The sequence below is a fragment of the Hevea brasiliensis genome, chromosome 17, assembly GCF_030052815.1.
Source record: "Hevea brasiliensis isolate MT/VB/25A 57/8 chromosome 17, ASM3005281v1, whole genome shotgun sequence".
In the NCBI taxonomy this organism is placed as follows: Eukaryota; Viridiplantae; Streptophyta; class Magnoliopsida; order Malpighiales; family Euphorbiaceae; genus Hevea; species Hevea brasiliensis.
Window position 1 is genome coordinate 9,573,144 of NC_079509.1, and position 25,566 is coordinate 9,598,709.

Genomic DNA, 25,566 nt, shown 5'->3' on the forward strand with positions numbered 1-25,566 from the left:
TCCTTTTTTTTTAATATTTCTATATTTTTTATATGGAATAAACGAATTCTTTTCATGCTAAAGGGAAAAACTAGAAATATAGATAGAGTTTTGAAGGGCAAACCTCTTATCATTTTCTACTGCAATATTTGAGAGTAATAAGCATTAATGTCTTTCCATGGTGAATTTCTTGCATTAGGTTTATGCCTGGCATGCTTGAAGAGGTAGTAAACAATGTTTAGTCCACAAATAACTTCCTTTGCAAAGTTGGCGGCGTATTCAATTGGTAAGCAATGAAGTCTTCACACACCCACCCCCCAAATTCTCACAAGATCATTACTTTATATATGTTTGATCTAAAACTATTTTCGTTTTCTTTGAAGATTTTTGAAAGAATCATTAAATTAATAACTAGTTAGCTCAATGAATTGTAAAACAAAATATGTTCTATCTAAAACCCAATGAATAAGTCATCTAAAATAACATATAACAAAAAACTGTGGCTGAATTTTTTTATTTTTATTTAATTTTAATTGAAATTTAAATTTGAAATTTTTTTAAAAAATAATTTTATTATCATTAAATTAAAATTCATTGATAATTTTATGTTTGCTCACTAGTTATTAGCCTCTAATCATATAATTTTTCTCACTGATAACAGTACTTGTATTCTAACTCATGTGAGAGATAGATTTACCTCAATTATTTGTCTCTTACCTTGGACTTTCTTCAAGTTAGCTTCTACTACTTGAAGAGTTGATTTGAACTAGTTAGCTTTTGAAGGTGATGAAGGGACCAATAAATTTCAATGCAAGGATTAGAAACCTGTTTGAATGAAAGCAACATAAAAGTATAGCTAGCTAGTGTCGATGTTCAAATATAGCTATCTTTCACTTTTGATCTGTAATTACACGTACGATCATATCTATTTTCTACAATATAGGCCACTGGTACAACTTGCACTGCCCCATATATTTTTTTGTCTATTGGTCCCATGATTACGTGACTATTGGATCAGTAAGCTTTGATGATTTCCTGTGCTGACGCATGTGCTCTTAGAGCCTTTATCTTTTTTCTTCTGTATAACATATATCTTGTAAATATTTTATAATATATCTTAATTTTTATAAAAATAAAATTAAAATATCTTTTAAATTTCAGATAATAGATTATTATATGAATGTAATTAGAGTTCACATTTTTTTTATAAAGTTAAAGTATATTATAAAATATTTTAAAATTATATATATATTTTTCAATAAAATTCAATTGTGAATGATGCCTTTAATTTTCTTTTTAATCATAAGTTGGGTTATGCCAATCCATATTCATGTAATTACAGGTTCAAAACGACAAAACATCTCCCAATAGTTTAGGCTCAGCCCAGCATCCATCAAAATGTGGGACCAACGCCAACTGCCAACAATCGCAACAGACAAAACGACGTCGACGTCAAAAATTCAAATTCAAGAAACAAACTAATAAAAAACGTTCTCTCCATTTCTCCTTCTCTCTTTACTATACCTCTCTCTCTCTCTCTCTCGCCGGCCATCGAAAGTTTGTCCCATGCTCTCACCGCTAGAATGTCCTTTCCTCATCACCAATCTCCTTCTCTTCACCTATTCTAGGGTTTCTCACTCTCTCTCTCTTCATCTTCATCGCTTTCGATGGCTTCTCTGTTTCCCGCCATTTCTCTCGTCTTCTTCGTGTTCTCTATTCTCTCAACGGCTCACTCATCAACGATCGGCGTCGATTACATTTCGCGCCTTCTGGAAATTCAGGAGCGTGAGCGAGCTTCTCCCTCAGTCCAAGTAGCCGCAGCTCGTGGCGTTCTTCGAAGGTTGCTTCCGTCTTATTCTTCGGTATTCGAGTTTCGAATTGTCTCCAAGGTTCTCCCTTTTGTTGCCGCTTTCTAAGTGCTTTCTTGAAAATTTACTACACTGTTTAATCTATATGTGCATAATTTTGATCAAGTTTGAGATTTGGTATTGTTTGAATTTACTGCTAAGTGTTATTTGTTTCCTTATTAGGAACAATGTGGCGGGGAATCATGCTTTATTATAAAAAATCATCGTTCTTTTACTAGGCCTGGAGCTCCAGAAATTCTGTATGTGCATTCTTCACTGAGCATAGATGAAAGTTGAAACCCGTTATACCCATATATTATTAAGCGCCTGGAATTCCTTGAAAGGCCATAAATTACCCATGAAATATCTGACTATGGTTTTATTTTGGGTATTTAGAATTTCAGGGGTCACTGGAGTGGAAGTCTTAGCTGGTTTGCATTGGTATTTGAAGTATTGGTGTGGTTCGCATATATCTTGGGAAAAAACTGGTGGTGCTCAACTAAATTCAATACCTAACTTAGGCTCTCTTCCTCGTGTTCAAGATACTGGTATCTTGGTTCAGAGACCTATTCCTTGGAATTATTACCAGAATGCTGTTACATCTAGTTGTAAGTTTCTACCTTAACAGTGATTTCTATTTTCTAGTCTACTTAATATTTGGATTAACAGTTTTACATTCAATGCCTATGACTTTGAACTTTTGACTTTATAGTCTGATAAATTTTAAGTAAATTTAATGCATATATACCTTTTGGAAGATACTTTTGCATGGTGGGACTGGGAAAGATGGGAAAAGGAAATCGATTGGATGGCTCTCCATGGTATCAATTTGCCGTTAGCATTTACTGGGCAAGAGGCTATTTGGCAAAAAGTTTTCAAGGTGCCCTTTCCTCCTGTTGATCTCTATATTTTTCAGTTTTAGCTCCAAATTTTTGAACTTCCACTCACAAGAAACTTTTAATTTGATTGTTTTTACTTTGTTACAAGCTTGAGCACACTGAAGTTGTAGGACATAAGAAAGCTAGGGGTTGACTATGATCACGTGGGAAAGTGACAATCTGGATCTGTCCAGAGGCAACTGGATTTTTAGGGACTATGTATATCAGTGATTCAGTATATGAATCCTAGTATTTTTGCGTATGGTTAGTCTATGAGTAAAGTTAATGATGAAGTTTTGTATTGCTCATTTATCATGGTTTATCAGTCTGTGCAACTATAATAGCAATTATCACAGTTTGTCTTAGTCCATGTCACTACAAAAGCAATGGATGAATCAATATCTTCATATAATGAATTCAGTTCTTTTATTTTTTTATTTTCTTATTTTCCTCTTGCTAAATGTAGCATGTTATAATGGTCAAACAACATAGATTACATGCTGATACTGATATGCACTAAAATAAGTGCGAGTTGCATAATTTGGGCTGAAGATTATTGTCACAAAGTTATTTGTTGTTTAGTTATATCCTCCAAGTGCTTTTATGTTAAGGTACAACTGCACTGTGTCATATTGTTTATTTGTACATTAGTTATCATGTCACTATAGTTGGCTGTGGTAGTTACTTAGAGTCATAAGTTTGTAATTTCACCTTTTGATTTTTGTTCTTCTAGTGATCTACTATTTACTTTCACAGAAATTTAATATAAGCGAGGTGGATTTAGATGATTTCTTTGGAGGGCCTGCGTTTCTCGCGTGGTCACGAATGGGAAATTTGCACAGGTAAGCTTTGCTTTATTGTTCAGAAGAATATTATTGGGACTCGGAGCTTTTGTGGTGCGGGGGAGTGGTACTTTTTGTTGTATGGCCCAAGGGCTTGTGACATTTTCTACTTATGTCACCATATTATTCTTTAAAGCTCCTTAAGACTGGTGACAAACTAACTTAGGTTACTTTAATATCACAGGACTATGATTGTTCATGGTGCTTTGAGCAACAATACTCAACTCAACTTAACTAACCTTTTATCCCAAAAATTGGGGGTCGGCTATATGGATTCGCTTTCTTCACTCTAAATGATTTTGGGTTAAATCCTCAGAAATTTGTAATGCTTCTAGGTCATGTTGTACTACTTTCCTCCAAGTCAATTTAGGTCTATCCATTTTTTTCTTTCTATCCTCTAACCTAATGTGCTCTACTTGTCTAACTGGAGCCTCCATATGTCTACGCTTCACATGACCAAACCACCTCAATCTCCCTTCTCTCAAATTATCCTCAATTGGTACCACTCCTACCTTTTCTCTAATACTTTCATTACGGACTTTATCTAGTCTAGTATGGCCACTCATCCACCTTAACATTCTCATCTCTGCAACTCTTATCTTAGACGCATACGACTCCTTCAATACCCAACACTCACTACCATATAACATAGCCGGTCGTATGGCTGTTCGGTAAAACTTTCCTTTCAACTTATTGGGAATCTTGCGGTCACATAAAACTCCCGTGGCACGTCTCCACTTCAACCATCCGGCTTTAATCCTATGATTAACATCCTCCTTACATCCCCCATCTACTTGAAGGACTAAGCCGAGATATTTAAAGCGATTACTTTGGGATAGTACCACTTTATCCAAACGAACTCCTTCCCTATCACCAGTTTGGCCTTCACTGAACTTGCAATGCATGTATTCTGTCTTCGTTCTACTTAACTTAAAGCCCTTTGACTCTAGAGTACTTCTCCAAGGCTCTAGCTTTCTATTGACTCCTTCTCGCGTCTCATCTATCAGAACAATATCATCCGCAAACATCATGCACCGAGGAATACTCTCTTGTATATGTTTCGTCAATTCATCTAAAACTAATGTAAAAAGGTAAGGGCTTATAGCTAATCCTTGGTGTAATCCAATTGAGATTGCTTTGAAAACAATGCAAACAAAATTCTTCTCATGGTCATTCCTCTAATAATATGTAGAAACAGAAATTTTTATTTTGAAAAGATTGTTGTGCTGATACAGATGGGGTGGCCCACTACCACAAAGTTGGTTAGATCAACAACTAATCCTGCAGAAGAAAATTATCACCAGAATGTATGAACTTGGAATGAATCCAGGTAGAAATCTCTTGATAATTTTCTTTTTGGCTAAATTTCAAATTATTCTGTGGTTATGCTGTTTGATGTCATTTTTTGTTGAATTGATAATGATTTTCTAGTCAATTAAAATTCCTTTCCTAGTCTTTTTACTAGAGTTACTCTTAAAAGGATTTCGATTGCCACTTAGAAGAAGGCTAGCTATTCAAAAAAAAAAAAAAAAAAGCCAACCTGGAAAAATCTCATTTATCTATTGAATATTTGCTTTGCTTTTTAACTTTGTAATGCTCATGAATCTGGTTTTCAGTACTTCCGGCTTTCTCTGGAAATGTTCCTGCAGCATTAGCAAATATATTTCCATCAGCAAAGATAGCACGCTTAGGAAATTGGTAAGTATTGCTTTGCTCTAATTTGACATATCAACTTTGCTTTCTTACTTGTGATCATGAAATGCAATAACTTAATTTTTCCTGCATCCATGTGTGTATGTATTGCAAATGTTACTGATAACTTTTACGTTCTTAGACCTGATTTTGATTAGAAAACTGGTAAACCCAATCTTGTATCCAAGCAAAAATATACCAAATCATGGATTTGGACTGCAATGGCAAGAGGGATTGCGTACCAGAACATGATCAGTTGGGATGTAGGATTTCTGAATGATCAAGACTTCATAAATATAATGTTCTATATACTGCTTCAGGTTTTCAGTTAAGAGCGACCTTAGATGGTGCTGCACTTATCTTCTTGATGCAACAGATCCGTTGTTCATTGAGATCGGAAGAGCATTCATTGAGCAGCAAATAAAAGGTATGCTTATCTTGATCCCAGTGTTTGTTTAAAAATATACTCCTATCCTGAACAAATTTGCAAGTGTTCTGAAGTTTTGTATTGGCATTACTTTGTGGATCAGAATATGGAAGGACAGGGCACATATACAATTGGTATGATTTTATCTGCTTTTTCACTCTTACAATGACTTTGCAATATACAACTTATCTCCTGTACACTTGTCAGTTTTTTGCAAGATTAGTTAATCCGCTATACTTTTTGTTTCGTTTCATTTTTTTTTTAATACAGTTTTTTCTTCTTAAGATCTCTGTCTGATGATTTGTTGAATCTTTTCAGCGACACTTTTGATGAGAACACTCCACCTTCTGATGAGCCAGATTATATCTCTGCGTTAGGTGCAGCAGTCTTCAAGGGAATGCAAAGTGGTGATAATGATGCTGTCTGGTTGATACAGGTGAAGGAATAATGTGTTTAACTATTCAATCAAGTAGTTCATCTTTTAAAGTTGCTAATTAATCTATATGAACTTGATTTGGATCTGGCATTCTATTATTTACCTTTTCCCACAGGGGTGGCTGTTCTCATATGATCCTTTCTGGAGACCTCCGCAAATGAAGGTATATTTAATGATTTTGCAATTCTTGGTGTTTTATGTTTTATTCAACATATTATGATCTTCTCTTTTTCATTTTACGATTGGTGCACTCATTAAACCATTTAGTAATTAGATCAAGGATTGATGGAACCTCTATGATGGTATGAGAATTTTCTTTGAGATGTGGAAGGGCTGAAGGGGCATGGATCACTGGCTTGCCATGAATCTATTACAACTTTTCACTTCAATTTTTAGTAGTTGATCCCCATATCCAATTTGTGTTGTTTCCTATTCATACTCTTTTTGGTTCCCTTTTTTCTTTCAAATCTAAATTGTTTCACTGCTACATTATTTTCCTATTTCTGTCTTAAGATTCAGGAGGGTACAACTGATCTCTGTTATTGGTTGGTTGTGGATTGACAGTGAACCATGGCCTTTTGCAGGCACTTTTACATTCTGTTCCTGTGGGGAGGCTGGTGGTCCTTGATCTATTTGCTGAAGTGAAACCTATATGGATTACATCTGAGCAGTTTTATGGTGTCCCTTACATCTGGTAGATTATTACTCTTCTTTCTTTTTTGTTTTCTCCAGCTATTGATATACACAATTGCTGGTTGATGAGATTTGCATGCAACATATTCATGTATTTGTGTGTATGTGTGCACGGGTGTCATTCTAACTAATGAAGTTCCTTTTTAATTATTATTTGGCTTTTTTCCCCTTGTTTTTACAACTTTGCTGGTTGTTTGCTTCACAGGTGTATGCTACACAACTTTGCAGGAAATATAGAGATGTATGGGATTTTAGACTCTATAGCTTCTGGGCCAGTTGAAGCTCGAACAAGTGAAAACTCAACAATGGTAATCTTAATTACAAACCTTGCTTGATTCAACTCAATTTTAAGTAAGTTTGAGATGTTTCTGTGGCCCTACCATGCTGTATAACACTGCTACCTAAGTTTGTGACTGCAAACTATTGCTGCAAGATTGTAGCCTAACTCTAGTTTCCTGGATGCCATTTCAGCAAATGTGCTTATATATATCTTTTATCTTTAAATTTGAAAACTATAGTTGACCAAAAAGTATAAATGGAAATATTAAAATTCACACAGGAATGAAGAATGAACTGATGAATTGGAGCTTTGCTTAAGCCAATAAATCATGCGGAGGTTGTATGTGCATAATTTACTGACCACAATGGCAGATTCCTCTTGCAATTCCTTGTTGTGGTCAGCCATGTGAAATCTTAAAATTCACTTTTTTTTGTGAGCAAGATTTTTACTGTCATATCAAAGAGTAAAGCTATAGGTAAGTTCTAATGCTGTATGTAGAATCTACCTATTTAAAATATAAGCCTTCATTGGTGTCTTTGATGCTTCCAAATGAGCATGATTACTGCTCATATTTCATCAAAAAATCTATATCCCTAAATAATTAATTGTTTGAAGTAGTACACCAGAACTACTAGTCATTATTACTGATTATCTTAACATTTTATGTAATTATTTTTCTTATTACTTATGTTTCCTTCTCTGAAGGTTGGTGTTGGAATGTCAATGGAAGGTATAGAACAGAATCCTGTTGTCTATGATCTCATGTCTGAAATGGCTTTTCAACATAAAAAAGTTGATGTCAAGGTAATATCAAGCTTTCTCTTAGAGCCCAAAACTTTTCTTATTTTATTCATGTATATCTACATTATATAAATGCAATTAAGGCACCTAAAGAAAAGCTTTCTAGAGAAAGTATCTTTCTGTTTTTCGCTTGGAGGTCATCATCTGAGCCCATGTCTTTACAAGGGATGTAGCTTGTAAATTGTCATTTCCTCTTTTGTCAATATAAACTTTTAAGGATTTCATTACTAGACTTGGACCATGGATTTTACAAATGGCTTTCAAAAATAAGTTTTCTGAGCCTTTTTTTTTTTTTGGGACAACTTCTGAGCTGCTTGTTTGAGTTACAGGTGTCGCAAGGGTTTTGCGGTCACCGGACGATTCTCACCGAGTGAGAAAAGTGAGGAGTCGCCACTTTAATTTTGAGATAAATTAAAGAAAACCATTTGTAAAGATTAAAAACCACTTCGAAAACAGAGATTCTAGGTTCGGGATCAGTATGCGGGTGGGAAAGGTGTTAGGCACCCCCCCCTCGTCCCTCAACGAGGGTAAGCAGATTTAATGTTGTGCTCTTTATAAATTGAAATTGATAATTTGGGGGTTAGAATGATGATGTTAATCCTTTGTACGGATAAAAGGAATGTTTGATATTTCACTATTACGGGTTGCCCAAGAACACAAATACATGAGATGACCCTTCAGTGAATAGGTGTTGTGTAATAGGTATTTAAGGGGTTAATATGAATACTAAAGTTGTGATATTCTCAGGGGGGATTTTTGTCCTATAAATATGAGTGCCTTGAAGAGGACTCTCCATCGGGTCTCAATCTAATATTCGGGATACTTTGGGAAGAACTCTCCCGCCGATCCCTTGGTGTATTAAGAATTTAATTTGAGAGCTCGGGTAAGAACTCTCCCCCAATCTCTTAGTATATTTTAATTTGAATTTAAGCTAAGAGAATTCGGGTAAAAACTCTCTCCCGATCTCTTAATGTATTCTGTTAAAATTTAAGCGGAGGATTTCAGGTAAGAACTCTCTCCCGATCTTTATATATTTTATTAAGATTTTGGCTGAGAATTTGGGTAAGAACTTTCCCCCGATCTCTTAATATATTGCGTTAAAAATTAGGCTGAGTTCGGGTAAAAACTCTCCCCCGATCTCTTAATATATTGCGTTAAAAATTATGCTGAGTACGGTAAGAACTCTCTCCCGATCTCTTAATGTATTCTGTTAAAATTTAAGTGGAGGATTTCGGGTAAGAACTCTCCCCAGATCTCTTAATATATTGCGTTAAAAATTAGGCTGAGTTCGGGTAAGAACTCTCCCCCAATCTCTTAATATATCGATAAGAACGGCGTTTTATAAGAACTTCAAACTAGGGATTCAGGTAAAGGGCCTTTCTTGATCCCTTTTATATGGGAATGAAATACCGAAGACACAGGAAACCCCTATGTAAAGCTTTTCTTAGCCTACGAGACTTTATAACTAGATGGCGGATGATAGGCCGAACTCCTTGCCGATCTTCCGCATGATCGCTTTATCAGAACTCTTTGGTTTGCGACATACGATCTCTTTTTAGTCGCTCGCCCGAGACCCGAACTTGTCTTGATTCTCAATCTATTGTCTTATCGTCTGGGCTCGTTCCAAGGCCCGATCTCATAACTTAATTGTTTGACCTAATCTTGTTTCCAACCTATTCGACCTTTGCTACACCTATTTTCCTTTATCATTTTTTATTTATTCAGACCAAAAACTCTCATGTTAAAGTACTCATGCCTATATTCTTTGGAGTATTTACGAGTTGCCAATGACTCAAACATCTACTCTCGAAAGGAATGAAAACGAGGTGACGATAAATGGAATTTAAGAATGAATAAAAAGAAGACAAAGAAAATAACTACGGGCTAAGATAACCTATTCTGAGATTTAGTGTGACTGGATATATATATAAAAAAAAAAAAAACTTTAAAAGAAAACTTGAGAAAACAAACTAATGATATTCAACAAAATGACAGTTTAGACGCTTACCTGTGGAAAGTTGGGTTGACAGGCGAGCTGACTCCGGTATCCACAAATCTTGGAGAGGTGAAGGGTATTCTTTAGCCACCTTTTCGATGAGAGGCTGATCGGGATGCCAGGTTAATCCCTTAGTTTCGAGAGGACAGATATGACTGAGGATCCAAAGATGTAGCAATTAGGAACAACACTTGATGGTTCCCTTACCCTGTCGTAGGCAATATTGGGTTGACATTTTGCTTTTCTACCGCCCAAAACAACTCCGTGACGCTGTAAGTTATAACTCCCAAAGGCCAGGGAAACAAGATCAGGCCGTAAATTCCCAAAGCTTGTGCCAACGAAGCCTGTTCTCATTGCTTGCCCTGAATATGCAGATCCAAATGCTTTTTGATGTAAGTCCAATACCACCCATGTGTGCTTCCCTTGACGATTTCCTTTGCCTTTGCTTCCTCTGCAGAGATTCTAAGTATATGCGTGAACCGTTTTCAGGTCTGCCTATGCTCGAGGTGTAGATAAATCCGATTTTGCGCCACATAAGGGATTTCTAACAGCGCCTGATATTCCTCTATAGTGGGAATTGTATCAATATCGCTGAAGGAGAACACCCTATATCTGGGATTCCAAGTTGATAGCAGGCTTTTAATGCAGGAACTTGTACTCGGACCCGTATCAAAGTTGCAATCCTCCTATACTTTTTCTCAAACTTTACTTTGACATGATCGGGAAGTGATTTCCAACTGCTGGATAAATCCTCAAGACTAGTTATTCTAACCTCAACCTTACTTGGATCAAATGGAGGTAATGGGCAAATGTCTGCCCCTATATCATCAATCTGTAGGGACTTTGAATAATGAATTAGTCTGGATCATTGTTTAGCATTCTGTTCTTGCCTTGAAACTCCTTCAGTTGACTGACTCGAGGATGCAATTTTAAAGTTTTTGTTTATCCTTTACAGACACCAGTTTACAATACCTGTAGAAAGTAGGTCAGCAGAATAAACTTAGGTAATTTTGAATTAAGGTGATGATATCTTTACACCTATCAAGGTAGGAAGGTGTACAAATTATCTTATCAACATAATTCAAAATTATCTTTAAATTACATAAGAAAATTAAAAAGTAAACGAGGGAGTGGAGCAAGAGCAATTATGTCCCTTTTGTCCTACGAATAGGGAAAATCCTATTATCAGGTAAGTACTAACTAGTCGGATAGTTCTACCTTACAAGGTAGTTTGCTATGGCTTTCAGCTAACGTGATAGTTTAGCTCAAGTTCTAAAAGCTCAAAGGTTCCCAAATTGTCCCTACTGTATACAGTAAGGCCTCATTCCACCACTACGATACTAACGGGAGAATTCCATGGGTATCACAGTAGATGGAATGAGTTTCAATCTGAGCAGAAGCCTTCACGGATACTAACAGGGTAAAACTCAAGGGTACCGCTACATGACTCCCTCCTATTTCCTAAAGGGTAAGAAAGCCTAGGTATAAGGCTGTAGTGTGTGAGGACATCGTGTAAATAATCAGTGTGTGAAGGGACATATTTATCTCTTCCCTGTACAGGGGGAGTTTTAGACGAAGATTGCTGTAATAAATAAGATAATCAAAATCAGCAAAATGGTTAGAAAGAATAACAATAATCAATATATTAAGACTTTCAAATTTTATAAGTTACGCCCCCTAATTACGATTTTAATTTGCATGAGCATAAAATTAAATCTGCTTTTGAACCTCTAAACCAGGGTTAAGGATACATCCCTAGTGGAGTCGCCAAGTTGTCGCAAGGGTTTTGCGGTCGCCGGACGATTCTCACCGAAGTGGGAAAAGTGAGGAGTCGCCACTTTAATTTTAAGAAAAATTAAAAAAAAACCATTTGTAAAGATTAAAAACCACTTCAAAAACAAAGATTCTAGGTTCGGGGTTTGTATACGAGTGGGGAAGGTGTTAGGCACCTCACCTCGTCCCTCAACGAGGGTAAGCAGATTTAATGTTGTGCTCTTTATAAATTAAAATTAATAATTTGGGGGTTAGAATGATGATTTTAATCCTTTGTACGGATAAAAGGATATTCAACAAAATGACAGTTTAGACGCTTACCTGTGGAAAGTTGGGGAGACAGGCGAGCCGACTCCGGTATCCACAAATCTTGGAGAGGTGAAGGCGGACTGCCGAAGGATTTGAGCTTACCCGAGGTAATGGGAATAAAGCGGAATGAAGTTGAGCTCGGAGGGTAATGCACAGATATTAGAGTGGTGGGAATGAGGCGGAGTGAAGATGGGTTCACAGGGTAGTGCATGGGTACTGAAAATGAAAATCGCAGGATTTAAAGCTCTTTTACATTAAATACTTCAGAAAACTAGTTTCTAAAGTTTCTCAAAACTTTGAGAGCTTCGAATGGCAATGCAGTAAGACTGAATCAGAGTTTAGTGTCTTTCCACGATAATCACCACCTCCTTTTTTTCTACAGTATTGCATGCAGGTATTTATAGGGAATGGGTGTTCAAAATGAAGGGTCAGGATCTTATCAGGGGGAGACGGAAGGCTTGGATTCAAAAGGACATAATCTGATGTCTGAGAATTAAAGAAAATCAAAATGAAGGGTCGGGATTCCGTTCAGAATATCAGTCCTTTCATCCCTTAATCCAACGGTCAAGGGTCTCGCCTTACGAAATGGATCCAAAGATTGGGAATAAAAAGCGCCGAATCTGTCATTTGCTTTTGATCTGAGGGCTCCAGATCCATCCTTACAATTATAATCAATGGTGTAGATCGGGATGTACAGGGCTGCTTTAACCGTTTGGCATCTGGCGGCTAGAAGGGCGTCCTTGCAAATGAGATGTGTGGTGAGGATTTGATCATGCCTGCAATGCTTTAACTAACTCGGATCTGACGGTGAAAGGAGTTAATTGAAAGTTCTGACCGGAAGTTATTTAACCCCTCTGCGTTCTCCGATCTCGATAGGTCGTCCCCTGTTTCTTCCGATCTTGTTGTGACTGACTCATCTTAAGATTGTTATTCCGATCTCTATCTTCTTTTGCATCCGGTCTTTTTTATTTCCCGATCTCACTAATTTTCAACCTCCTATTCAATCTGACCTGTATCGGTCAAAGCAATAAATTCTTCGATTACCGATGAGCCCGCTTCGAGTTTCGCAATAAATGCCAGGGCCCTATATATATGCAGCAATAGGAAATCACCTTCACACTTCACTTTTTCCTTTTTCAGTTTATTTTCAATGCACCACTTCCCCAATTCTAGCTTTTTCGGTGATAATTCTAATTATGATGGCCATTTTGATCCTTTTTCGACTGTTTCCTTCGTCCATCGCCTGAAAATTTATGACCCTAGCGATCGGAGAGCTATGAGAACGTCATCTAATGACAGCGAGGGAATCAGACTAATTTACCGATCAAGGTCGAAAGTGACGGCCGTGTCGATCTCGAATCGGTCTATCGGTACGATCGGTAGACCGATCTCAGATAAGAGGACTGCTAATTTCAATCTTGATGTCGGTGACAGCCTCTTGAAGTTCATTTGGCTCCCAACCATATCGGGCGTCCCGACGGCAGCTCGGTTCTGGTCAATGACATCGGCGATGACTCCGCACAATATCATGAGTCATGGTCACCCTATCTGAGCTACACATCTATCCAATATTTGTGGCTGGCTTTCTGATCAAACACATCTTTTGATTCAGCCACAAGACTAGGTTTTTGACATAGGCCAATCGTGCGACATTTTGAGTTCAGAAGTAGTCCGAGTCTGGTAGAATGTAGTGTAGGGATACTTGTAATTGCTGATCTTGAGAGATCGCCTAAATAATGTAATCTGATCTTTTGGAAATGAAATTTTATTTCAATAGTTATTTTGTTTTATTATTGCATTATTTTTCGATCCCTTTTAATTGTGTCCGATCTAATTCGCTAAACGAACTCATAAACCGATCTCCTTTCCGTGCTTCTAGAATTTTCTCGGGGCACTGATCAGATCTCGTTTATCGATGTAGCATTTAATGCACTAGCAGGTATAAATAGGGAGGGAGTAGCCACTCGCAAATCATGCCACTTTCAGATTTCTCTCATTGACATCAAATTTTCTCTCGTTTATCAAGTTTTTCCCGCACCGACTGACACTCCGGTAAGAGCTTTAATCATTTTCCGATCAATTTTCCTTTTTATTTCGTGAAAATGAGTGGTACCGAGGGTCAGAGAGTTACGAGCCCGCCTTCCGTCCATATTTCGTGGACCTCGGAAGAAGGTGACGCGATTAGACCAAGCAATCGATCCAGCACAGCCATCATTCCGGTTACTGGTCCGACTACCAGACCAAAGCGAGGAATGCCTTTGAGAAAGGAGAACCTGCCAGTTGATGAACTGCCGTCAGTCCTTAGAGAGACTGATCTCCAATCTATAAGTCAAGAATACAATCTGCGGATCGACTCTTTTGAACTGATCAATTGTCATGGCGATCTTCGGGCCGATCACTTCTTTGAAGAAGGCGATTTTATCATAGTGTACGAGGAGCAGTTGAAGTCCGGGCTTCGTTTTTCCTTGGATGGATTTTACAAGGCCGTTCTGAAATTCCACCATGTCTCGGTAACTTAAGTGCATTTGAACTCCTGGCAGACTTTAGTAGCCTTCAGAGGTTTCTGCCGAGCCAAGAGACTGGAGCCCATGATTAGGGTCTTTGTCGAGCTGCATAGGCTTACCCGAAGAATGGATGATGAATTCTGGTTTTTTCAGGCAAAGCCGAACTGCGGGCTTTTCACCGATCTCCCTTCTTCGCTGAAGAACTGGGAGGATCGGTTTTTCATCCTTAAGAGCAAGGATCGAAACGGCTTTGAGGGGATCCCACGTAATTGGAATTATTTGGTCCCCCAAGTCTCTAAGAAGCTTACTTTAAATAAAGACGAAGACGTCATGGTGAAAGAATTAAAAGCTCAGGCGGCTACTCGTAAATATTTGTGCCTAGATCCGGTCATGGCTGAACTGAAATGGTGGATGATGCGACTGATCTCCCATGAAGATTATGAGCTTCAGCTTTCTGACCTCGGTCCTGCTACTGGTATAATCCAGATCTCTAGTCTCTCAATCTTAGCGAACTCACTGACTTCTTCTTTGTGCAGGTATGGCGGGTAGTGACGCTTCCAAAGAGAGCCGCAAGCGAAAGAGGGAGGTCTCCCAAAAGGTACAAGCGATGAAAGAGGCTACTGCCGCCTGCTCAGACATCTCAACGAGACTTGCTAGAAGTACCGAGCTCCCCTCCTCGACCTCAGGAGCAGCCGGTCTCGGAAGTAGAGGTCGTCGTCTCTCCACCTCAGCAGATTGAATGTGCACCTCCTTCGATCTCTTCCAATGTAGAAGGGGAGTCTTCTAGCCCTACTGTTAGAACGCTCTCCCGAGGAGCTCAACTCCTTATCCAATCGCTGGAAAGAAACCGCTCAACCCGAGGCAATCCTGGTCTAGCCAAGGTCATGAGCGCTTCCATCTGTTTCCAAGAAGATCGGAACCGGTTGGCTGAGGAGAGTATTGACGATATTCTAAGTCAGACAGTGAGTTTGGGTTTGGAGGCTATTGCAAACCAACACGTGATCAGAGGAAAAGCTCATTTCTTAAGGAAGGAGATTCTTAAGGCGGTCCAGGATGCGTCGACTGCAAAAGCTCAGCTCTCCACTGCCAATGATTACATCGTCAAACTGGAAGATCGGGTGAAGTATTGCGAAGAGAGGATAGCTGAAGTGTAGCGAGAACTTAAAGTCACCCGGGCTGGTCGATCTGCCAATCTCGCTTGTTTTTCTGAGGAACATCGGGCAAAGGAGGAGGAGCTCCAAGCAAAGGAGGAGGAGAGCACTACAAAAGAGGCTGGGGCATATGTGAACGCCCATAACGACCTCTTGTCCGAACTAAAGAAGCGTTATCTTGAGGAGGACTTTTCCTAGATGGATAAGCTTATCCCAGCGGCCGAAGAGGACAGCGATGAGGAGCACGAGGGTGAGGAGAGAGAGAGGAATGTAACTGGGGAGCAGGGCGGAGAAGACCCCCCTTGCTAATTGACTTGTATATTTTTTATTTTGAAATGAATTGAAGTATTTTATGTTCAATTTCTTGATAAGATCGGAAAGCATCCAAACCAAGTTGTCTGAGTACTTAATTGATTGAATACAGTTGAACATTAAACCTGAGAGCGACTATTAATCAAAAGATATCAAATTACTCCAAGAGATCGGAAAAACATTACACGTGAACATGAGATCAGACGGAACTATGACCAAATATCGAATGGAACTTTAGAATATTAGAATTGCAAAAATTTGACACTGACTTGAACTTTTAAGGTCGGAACCATTATTAGACCGGATAAAAATTTTAACTTAATTTGAGGAATATCTGGGCAATTCAAGCGAGAAGTCCGATCACAACATTAGTCAAATGGAATTTTGCGGTATTTGTACATAGAGAGATCGTAGAACAATAGCAGACAAGATTGGATGGTCCGAAGATCCAATATTGACTCGAACTCACCTAATAAAGACCAAGGGATCAAAAAGCAATCTAACTTGAGCGTGAGATCGATTTTTTCCAGAGACGAGCCATCGGTAAGTTCGGAAAACTACCTGTGATCGGGACATCGGTCAAGAATGGATAATAAAGTTTCAATTTTAAAAGAACTTTGCCTTCGAAGGTCGGTTAAGATATGGTGTCTACAACAGGCAGTGTGATCCTGTTATCATTTAGAATTCCTATGACCAGTTTCTCTACTGCTGAATGCATCACCAAACACCAGGATTTTAAATATCACCTATTACTGGAATTTGTAAGGGGGCAAAACAATATTTACTAATCAATGACTGTGACCTTCAGAGCATACTGTTTATCAAAGTGACCTTATTGGCTGTAACAGACATTGCTGGCCATTTCGCATGTGTAACTGCAATAAAACTGTTGACTATGTTTTTTATTTTACTGTTCTTCCTTTTCTTAGCAACCAGCTACTGAAACCACACCACCAGCTCCTCCTGCCTTTTTTTATTTCTAAACTTGAACAAGTTAACTTGATGCCAAAAAACTTGATGCTAGGCCTCACTTTTCATTTACAAGGATAACACAAAAACCGTTTGACAAAATAAGGTTTAGGTGTTAATTGTATTGATATACTGTATACTAATTTTTTTAGGGTAGAATATATACTCTATATTAATTAAGTTATTGGTTTAATGTTGATTTTGAGTAATTTTGATAATATTGTAAAAATACATAATGTAGCGGTAGCTGATTCAGGCTGATTTTGCAACTGTCTGACTGCAACCTATTCTAGGGCTGAGCAGAATTCGGTTCAAACTGAAAAACCGAACTGAACCGAGTCAATTCGGTTCAATCGGTTCAGTTTTAAAATTTAATTGGTTCGGTTCGGTTTTAATTTATAAAAATTTCGGTTATTTCGGTTCGGTTCGGTTTTGAGGAGGAAAAAATCGGTTAAACCGAATCGAACCGAATAGTGATTTATATAGTTAAATCGAACCGAATTGATTTTTGAATTAATTTATTTTTATGGAAAATTTATGAATTATATTTAATTTTATATATATTAATTGTTTAATTTCATTGATTAATGGTTATTAGGTTCAAATCAAAGTTAAAATTAGACCAAATAACTTGAAAATCAAGTCTAAATTAAAAAATCAATCAAAAATCAAACCGATCGGTTTAAACCGAACCGAACCGAAATAAAGCGATTTGGTTCGATTCGGTTTTTCACCAATTTCGGTTCGGTTCGGTTCGGTTTCTAAAATTGACGGTTCGGTTTTTATAATTTAATTCGATTCAGTTCGGTTCGGTTTGAACCGATTGCTCACCCCTAACCTATTCCATTATTTGAACCGCTATACTTAATGTCAATGATTAGTCCTGCAATAATTTCATTTAACTGCCCTTAATAGTATCCCTAATTTCATTGAAAAATGAAAATATGAAATTATGTCAATTCACCTTCATTGTATCTTCTTTTAAATGCTCTGTCAATGGGGCAATAATCATTATGTAATCCTACTGAAAACTGCAGGTTTTTAAGACTTCATTTCCTTTTATCTTTTTCATTTTGTTATTTCAGAAATGTAGGTAATAATGGATCAGTTGCTAGGGAAGATCAAACTTGAATTTCTCACTAACTCTTTTTTCTTCCTAGGCATGGATTGATTTATATTCAACAAGGCGGTATGGTCGATCAGATCCTTTAATACAGGATGCCTGGAATGTACTATATCATACAGTTTACAACTGCACTGATGGTGCCTATGTAAGTGCCCAAATTTTGGCCTTATTGTTGATTATCATGCAGTTGTTGCCTTTTTATTTTCTTCTTTGTGGAAAAACATATTGTGATTTGAGAGGTCATAGCTTCAACCACATAAACACCTCTTTCTTTGCAAGTTAGGGAAGGCATGTGTACATTTGACCATCTCTAGAGCCAATGCTGAAAGTCTTGTGCATTTAGGTGCCCTACCTTATCTTGTCTTGTTTGTTTCTTTAAGGATATTTATACATTAGTTTTACATTTAAAACAGTGCATTATTTATATGTAGTGTTTAGTTCCATCAATATCATGTCCAATAATGATGCGAGTTGAAATTATCTGTCCACTCACTCATCTTTGAAGTTGTATTTAACTGTGAAAAACGTAATGTACCTTGAGTTCATATGACTGATGATGTGGGACCAGGATAAAAACAGGGATGTAATTGTAGCATTCCCCGATGTTGATCCTTTCCTTATCTCATTACGGCACAAGAGGTATCACCACAATGGCAAACCAATATCAAGAAGGGCAGTCCTAAAAGAAAATTCTGATTCATATGATCATCCTCACCTATGGTATTCAACCTCTGAATTTTTACGTGCATTAGAATTTTTCATCACAAGTGGGGAGGAACTATCAGGAAGCAACACTTACAGGTCAGCATTTTAGGCTTTTAAAGCAATTTGCGTAGTTCTTAAATAAGCAATCCTTTATCCCTTTCTTGTTCTCACTTTTATATCCTCAGCTATGACTTGGTTGACCTGACAAGGCAAGCTTTGGCAAAATATGCAAATGAGCTGTTCTTGAAGATCATTGAATCCTATCAGTCAAATGATGTCAATGGAGTTGCTAACTTGAGTCAGAAGTTTCTGGATCTTGTTGAAGACATGGACACGCTCTTAGCATGCCATGAGGGGTTTCTTCTAGGACCTTGGTTAGAAAGTGCAAAGCAACTTGCCGAAGACAAAGAACAAGAAAGACAAGTGAGGAGCCTTGCAGACTAACGACCTAACAGATCTCAACCATGTGGAGAATCGTTTTTGTTCTGTGTTCTAATTAATTTGTTATCGAATGCAGTTTGAATGGAATGCAAGAACTCAGATAACTATGTGGTTTGACAACACAGAGGATGAGGCGAGTCTTCTTCGTGACTATGGTAAGGAGGTCAACAGTATCCATAAAACCTGTTGACATCTAATTGTCATGTGATAAGAAAATTGGGCACTTTATTGCGCGCATTTTAATCAGTCCATCTGCATAACTATTACAGTACATTGCATGTGATTCTTTTTCTTCCTTTTGTTGTAGGGAACAAGTACTGGAGTGGTCTTCTGCTAGATTACTATGGTCCCCGAGCAGCTATCTACTTTAAATACTTAATGTCAAGTTTGGAAAATGGGCATGGTTTCCCATTGAAGGATTGGAGGAGAGAGTGGATAAAGCTCACAAATAACTGGCAGAAAAGTAGGAACAACTTCCCAGTGGACAGCAATGGAAATGCTCTGATTATTTCCCGGTGGCTCTATGAGAAGTACTTGCGCAGCCCTGATACATATCATCATTAGGTAAAGTTGCCACAGCTGTGAAGTGGGAACCAAATGCAACTTCCTGGACAAGGTCATAATTTTGCCCTTTCTTTTTTAGGTTCATTTGGGATGACTACTAAGAAAATTAATTTATGGGGTGCACTGTAATTTCTTTAAAATGAAATTACAGAAATTACAGAAAGAGCTGCTCTAAAATAACAAGCCAAGGGAAAGGGGCACTCTGGTCTTTGGTGGGGTTGATTTGACAAAATTAGATTTCATGTTATGAAATTTGATATGAATGAGCTACCAAGTTTACATTCTATTATTGCATGTACATCAGTTTTACTTAATGGCTAAGGCATTGGATGACCTCACAATCACATTCCTTCAACTAAAAATCTAATGAGAATCATAAATGTTTATGTGATGATCAACAATAAAAGTAAAAAAGAACGAGAGAGAGAGAGAGAGAGAGAGAGAGAGAGAGAGAGAGAGAGAGAGAAGAAGAGAAAAATCTTCCGCCCAAAATTAGTTTTCATTTTTCAGCCACATGGGGCCAGATCCTGAGCTGGAGAACCAAAATCCTTGACCTTCCTTCACGGGAAGCATCTACAATACCACATTACTTGGAGTAATTGTAAGCAATTCTTTTCTTAATATATTAGAATATTACATCTGGCTTCCAGAAGAGTTAGCCGTAGAGTATGAATACGCGTACATATTATGGGGGTGATGGCCTACGCCACGAGAAATTATAATAGAAATCTATTATTTTATGTAGATAACTATGCATTAATAGCAAACCAATCATAAATTAAGAATAATATTTTTTTTTATAAATTATAATTATTTTTTATATTTAATTATTTTTTCATTTCATATATATATATATATATATATATATATTAACATAGAATCATGATTTTAATATATAATTTCACTGATGATTCACAATTTATTAAAAAATGTAGGGGTGGCTCCTAAGGTCAAAGGATTGACTATAAAATATTCGATGCTTCTAGAAATTATTTTTAATTTACCTTTATGCCCTTATTCCCTGATAGTACTGATTATTATAAAATGATATTAATAGTAATAATAATACAACTATTATTTTCTTCTAAAAAAATAATACTATTGTAAGTGTTAGGTCTTTACATAAAAAAAAAAAATTTCTTTTTCTTACCTTTCAAAGGTTTATAAAAAAAAAAAAAAATTATTATTCCGGTTTAAGAAAAAAAATAAAGGGATCTTATGTATAAAAATTAGCCTGTAATCATCAATCCAATCCAAAATATTTTTCTCCTATTATAATAATTTTCCTAGTGGTGATGCACACGTGTCAAAATTGATTGGTCCAAAATATACTTTCCAATTCCTACGTATTTCGAGTTGGACCAGGATCCTATAGCACGATAAATTGCAATGACTTGGTTAACAGATTCCCCAAGAAAACCTGACATCGCTAAATCTCTCTGGCAACAAATCTTCCCCTCCTCTGTTCAAAAACCTGCCATAGCCATACCTTCCCTTCTTCTAAGAATGAACGGAAACAGCTCCTACGAATCATCTTGGGCCGATCAATGGGACAACAACCCTGATGTTGTTTACGACTCCCAGAACAGGAAGAGCAGCAGCAGTTCAGCCGACAAATACAAGCAGAAGGTCGGAGAAGGTCTGGGAAAGACCAAAGCTGTTGCTTCTACTGGTATGAAGAAGGTCAAAGAAGGAACCATCACCGGCTTCCATTGGATCAAAGACAAATACCATAAGACTACCCAGAAACGTTAATGGATTCTCTGTAAATGTTTCCTTTCTGTTCTTTTATTTCTTTTGTTTATTATTTGTAGTTGAATGTTTCTTTTTTCTTGTTTCTTGATTAATAGATTTGTTATTAACATAATTGGGATGTTTGGAATATATTTTATTAGTATATATTGGGATTCCTTGCCAATTTCATTGAACCATTGACTCGGGTTGATTTTGGATTTAAACCATACCAATTTTGGTATGGTTTGCATTCCAACTCAAACCGCAATCAAATCTATCTGTGGAGTATTTGTTGAATTTTGGAAGTCTAAGGGAAAAAGGCTAAAAAATTAAGCTTAATTTATGCACTAAGCCAGTATTGTGCTAAGCCTATGCTCATATTATTGTGCAAAATAAGATTTCTTGGAAGAGAGCAAAATAAGATTTCTTGGAAGAGAGTTTCTTTCTTTGCCGCGTGAAACTCTCAACACGTCTGAATTTAATCTACACATACAAGCTTGGTAGAGGAAGAAAATCATATGAAACCAAGACTTATTTCCTCCATTTCACTAAACTATTTCATATATGTTATGTAACGACGCAAAATTTATGTGTAAACCTAATTTATCAGGAATTGAAGATACACATGAAGACTCATAAATTTAATAAGTAAATCTCCTATATATTTTAGGTTTATGATAAATTAGGTTTATATAAGAAAAATAGATTAGTGTAATGGTATAAATTTTACTATGAAACTCTATTCTTAAAAGGAAGAGTTAATAGTAACTAGATGGTGGATAAAATACTGTTAGGGCAGATTTGTGATAATATTGATAAATAATGACTAACTAGAGATATTTAAGGGTGGTCTATGTGGAAGAAATATTTAATTGTATTTTGCAAATTGCATTATAATTTAACATATGAATATGTATTGAAATTTCTATAAAACTGTGTTTTGATTTATGAGAAATAAGGTTTATTATAAATTTTGGTGGCAATTATCATCATGAGCTAATCATATTTAATATTTATAATATCTTGTATTTATTTATACTAAAATATTACGTTTATTTTTATAATTATTATTTTTGTTTTCTTGTATAACTTCGCTACATGATTGAAAGCATATTACTTGGTATATCTATATTTATATTTGAGTTTTCGCTCTATCAATCTTCTTATTTAAAAATATTTATAATTTTTTTCATATAATTTTACAAAATATAACATTATGTACAACATAGTGCCTTACAAAGCTAGTCATTTACAAAAGGAGTTGCAATTGGGAAATTTTATTCGGTGCAATTGGAAATTTTTACTTGGTATAATCATTATATATAATAGTTTAATTATAATCATTGATCGTGATTGGACTCATGTGAGACTCATTACAATCAATAGTTAGAATGAAATCATTGTACATATATCGGTTTCATTATATAATTTTTCCAGTAATCGAAGGCCATCCAATCCGTGGTTAGATCATTATGATTCATAAGATATAATTAAAAGCATGATGGAAAAGCAATTTTTATTATTATATATTATATATATATAAATAATAAATAAAATAATTAAATAATAAAAAATCAAATTATTATTTATATTATTATATATGTATTATTTATATTTTTTTTTTATTTTTATTATTAAGTAAGTAAGTAAAAAAAAAATAAAAAAAAATTATTTTTATTTTTTTTAAATAAATTAATTTTTAATTTATTAGTTTAAAAAAATAAATAAAATTTTTTTTTTTTTTTATTTTTTTAAATATTAAAATTAAAATTAATATAAAAAAAAAAAACTACAACTTTTTTTTTTTTTTTAATTTTTTTATTTTTATTTCTAAATATTATAAATATATTTTTTTAATTTAAAAAAAAATTTAAGATTTTTTTTTTTTTTTTTTTTTTTTTTTTTTTTTTTTTGAAAAATAAAAAAATTAGTTTTAAATAAATAAAAAATCAAGTAATTTATATTTTTATATTTTTATTAAATTTTAAATTATCGTTTATAAATTATGATCAATATTAAATTTAAATAAAATAAAAAAAAAAAAAATTTTATTTTATATATTCAAAAAAAAAAAAAATAATCAAATTTTATTTTTTTTTTTTTATTTATAAGTCTATATTTATATTTTTTATATATAATAACACAATATAATATATGAAAATATTATATATATATATATATAATTATTTATATATTATTAAAATAATAATGACATAAATAGAATTTAACAAAATTATAAAGGTTTATTTATAAATGGTTATAATATTTAAGGATCAATTTGTAAAATATAGATGATTTTGTAATTAATTAAATTTTTTAATAATATTAAAGTAATTAATTTATATTTTAATAATTTAAATTTAAAATTTTTTAATTTAATATGACTCATATTTTAAAAATATATAGATTAAATTATTAATAAAATAAAATTTTAAAAACTAAATTATTCAAAAAATAAAATGTTAATGACTAAATTATGTTTAGATTAAAAATAAAGACAAGGAAATTTTAATAATTTTTTATAAAATTAATTACAATTTAACGAAATTTTAACTATAGGAATTAAATTACAATTTTATTAAATTTTAAATACTAAATTATAATTAAATTTAAAATTTTATCAAACTTTAAAAGTTAAATTATTGTTTACCTATTTTATTTAATATAACGATTATTATATAATATATATATATATATATATATAGTAATTATTTATTTCTGAATTTTATTTTTACATTTTTATTAAAATGAAACCATTATTACCATCCAACACCACCGTGACCATCTAAGGCCACCACCTCTAAACAATTTAACAACATCACAACAAGTACATTATGTTTATATAATATATATATTTTAAATCAATTTTTTTTTAAATAAAGTGATGAAGAAAGAAAAGGAAAGTGACATCATGTAGCCAACCTCTCACCAGCCCCACCCCTAACTTCTCAACACATTCTCTCCCCTCAATTACGTCACCAATTCACTAAAAAATGGGGAAAAAGCAAGGTTTGGTACCGGTGCTTTCCACGTGAGGATGGAATTTCCCAATTAATTATAGAACTCATAATATAAAAAAAATATATATATTATTTTTATTCTATTCTATTAATAGAATTTAATTGATTTTTATTGATAATAGAATTTTTATTTCAAATAGATATTTTGAGATGTTAAAATTTAATTAAATTTTTTTATTTAGATCAAATCAATAAAAAAATTCAAATTGATGTATTTTCTTTTTTATTTTGATTATCTTTTAAGCTAATTATTTCTATTTATTATTACAAATAAATATTAATTATGTCATGTTAAAAATATTTTACTGAAAATTATTAATAATATTATATTAACATCTAAAAATTTAAATTCTGTAGAATTTTTGAATTATAATTATTGTACAAAATTTGGTATAAAAATTATTATAATTATTTTTTACATTTTAACTACAGTATAAGTGAATGAAGAGAAATTATTAGACGTGTTTAATATATATATATATATTATTATTTATAATTTTATAAAATTTATTTTTTATATTATATTTTTTAAAAATATTTTTTTTATAATTTTAATGTATTTAATAATTAACAGAAAATGAAGATGTTGTACAAATTTCAACAACTTTTGTCCGCGTGGTGAAAATGTATGGCCTGAAACGGCTTCGACGGTTTCGGTTGGATGGCGTGAAGATGTAGGACGCGGTGGCGTTGAAAGAAGTGGGTTTCTATTGAATTTTCACGAACGCATCCATTGAAATATTTGTTTATGATTTTTATTTTATAAATCAATGATCTATTGAATCAAATTAAAGTATTTGAAAATATATGTATTAAATATAAATACTTATAAAAATATTTTACTTGCAATATTTTTAATTTTAATAATGGTTTTTTATAAATATATAATTTAATTTATCAATAATTAATAATATAAAAATTATAACATCTGATAATAAAATATATATTTACTTTATAATAACAATAATAAAATCCTATCTTTCTAGAGGAGAGGAATTTTGAAAGAAAAATGAGAAATAAGGATTTGTGCAGAATTACTATTAGATTATCATTTAAAATTATTTTTTAAATATATTAATTAAAAATT

General features: G+C 34.4%; 2 protein-coding genes across 2 annotated transcripts; both read left to right on the forward strand.

The window, feature by feature from the left end:
• The first annotated feature begins 1,490 nt into the window (after positions 1 to 1,490).
• On the forward strand, positions 1,491 to 20,011 carry LOC110660496 (alpha-N-acetylglucosaminidase-like). The gene is made up of 19 exons (XM_058140305.1): positions 1,491 to 1,868; positions 2,010 to 2,086; positions 2,223 to 2,434; positions 2,585 to 2,706; positions 3,461 to 3,546; positions 4,782 to 4,876; positions 5,163 to 5,244; positions 5,559 to 5,665; positions 5,769 to 5,799; positions 5,984 to 6,101; positions 6,217 to 6,264; positions 6,686 to 6,795; positions 7,000 to 7,102; positions 7,780 to 7,878; positions 18,050 to 18,160; positions 18,584 to 18,816; positions 18,906 to 19,143; positions 19,238 to 19,316; positions 19,469 to 20,011. The coding sequence occupies exons 1-19, from the start codon at positions 1,647 to 1,649 to the stop codon at positions 19,723 to 19,725; spliced, it is 2,430 nt and encodes an 809-aa protein (XP_057996288.1). The 5' UTR covers positions 1,491 to 1,646; the 3' UTR covers positions 19,726 to 20,011.
• A 1,037-nt stretch (positions 20,012 to 21,048) lies between these two features.
• On the forward strand, positions 21,049 to 21,624 carry LOC110656889 (uncharacterized). The gene has a single exon (XM_021813870.2). It carries the CDS (start codon positions 21,115 to 21,117, stop codon positions 21,478 to 21,480), a length of 366 nt encoding a protein of 121 aa, XP_021669562.1. The 5' UTR covers positions 21,049 to 21,114; the 3' UTR covers positions 21,481 to 21,624.
• Positions 21,625 to 25,566: the final 3,942 nt, after the last annotated feature.

What these genes read in the sequence shown, in the direction of transcription:
- LOC110660496 (XM_058140305.1), top strand. Translation starts at nt 1,647, where the DNA reads ATGGCTTCTCTGTTTCCCGCCATTTCTCTCGTCTTCTTCGTGTTCTCT. An exon ending in GGAGACCTCCGCAAATGAAG is followed by an intron (nt 6,265 to 6,685) that starts GTATATTTAATG and finishes GGCCTTTTGCAG; the next exon opens with GCACTTTTACATTCTGTTCC. An exon ending in TCAGGAAGCAACACTTACAG is followed by an intron (nt 18,817 to 18,905) that starts GTCAGCATTTTA and finishes TTATATCCTCAG; the next exon opens with CTATGACTTGGTTGACCTGA.
- LOC110656889 (XM_021813870.2), top strand. Translation starts at nt 21,115, where the DNA reads ATGACTTGGTTAACAGATTCCCCAAGAAAACCTGACATCGCTAAATCT.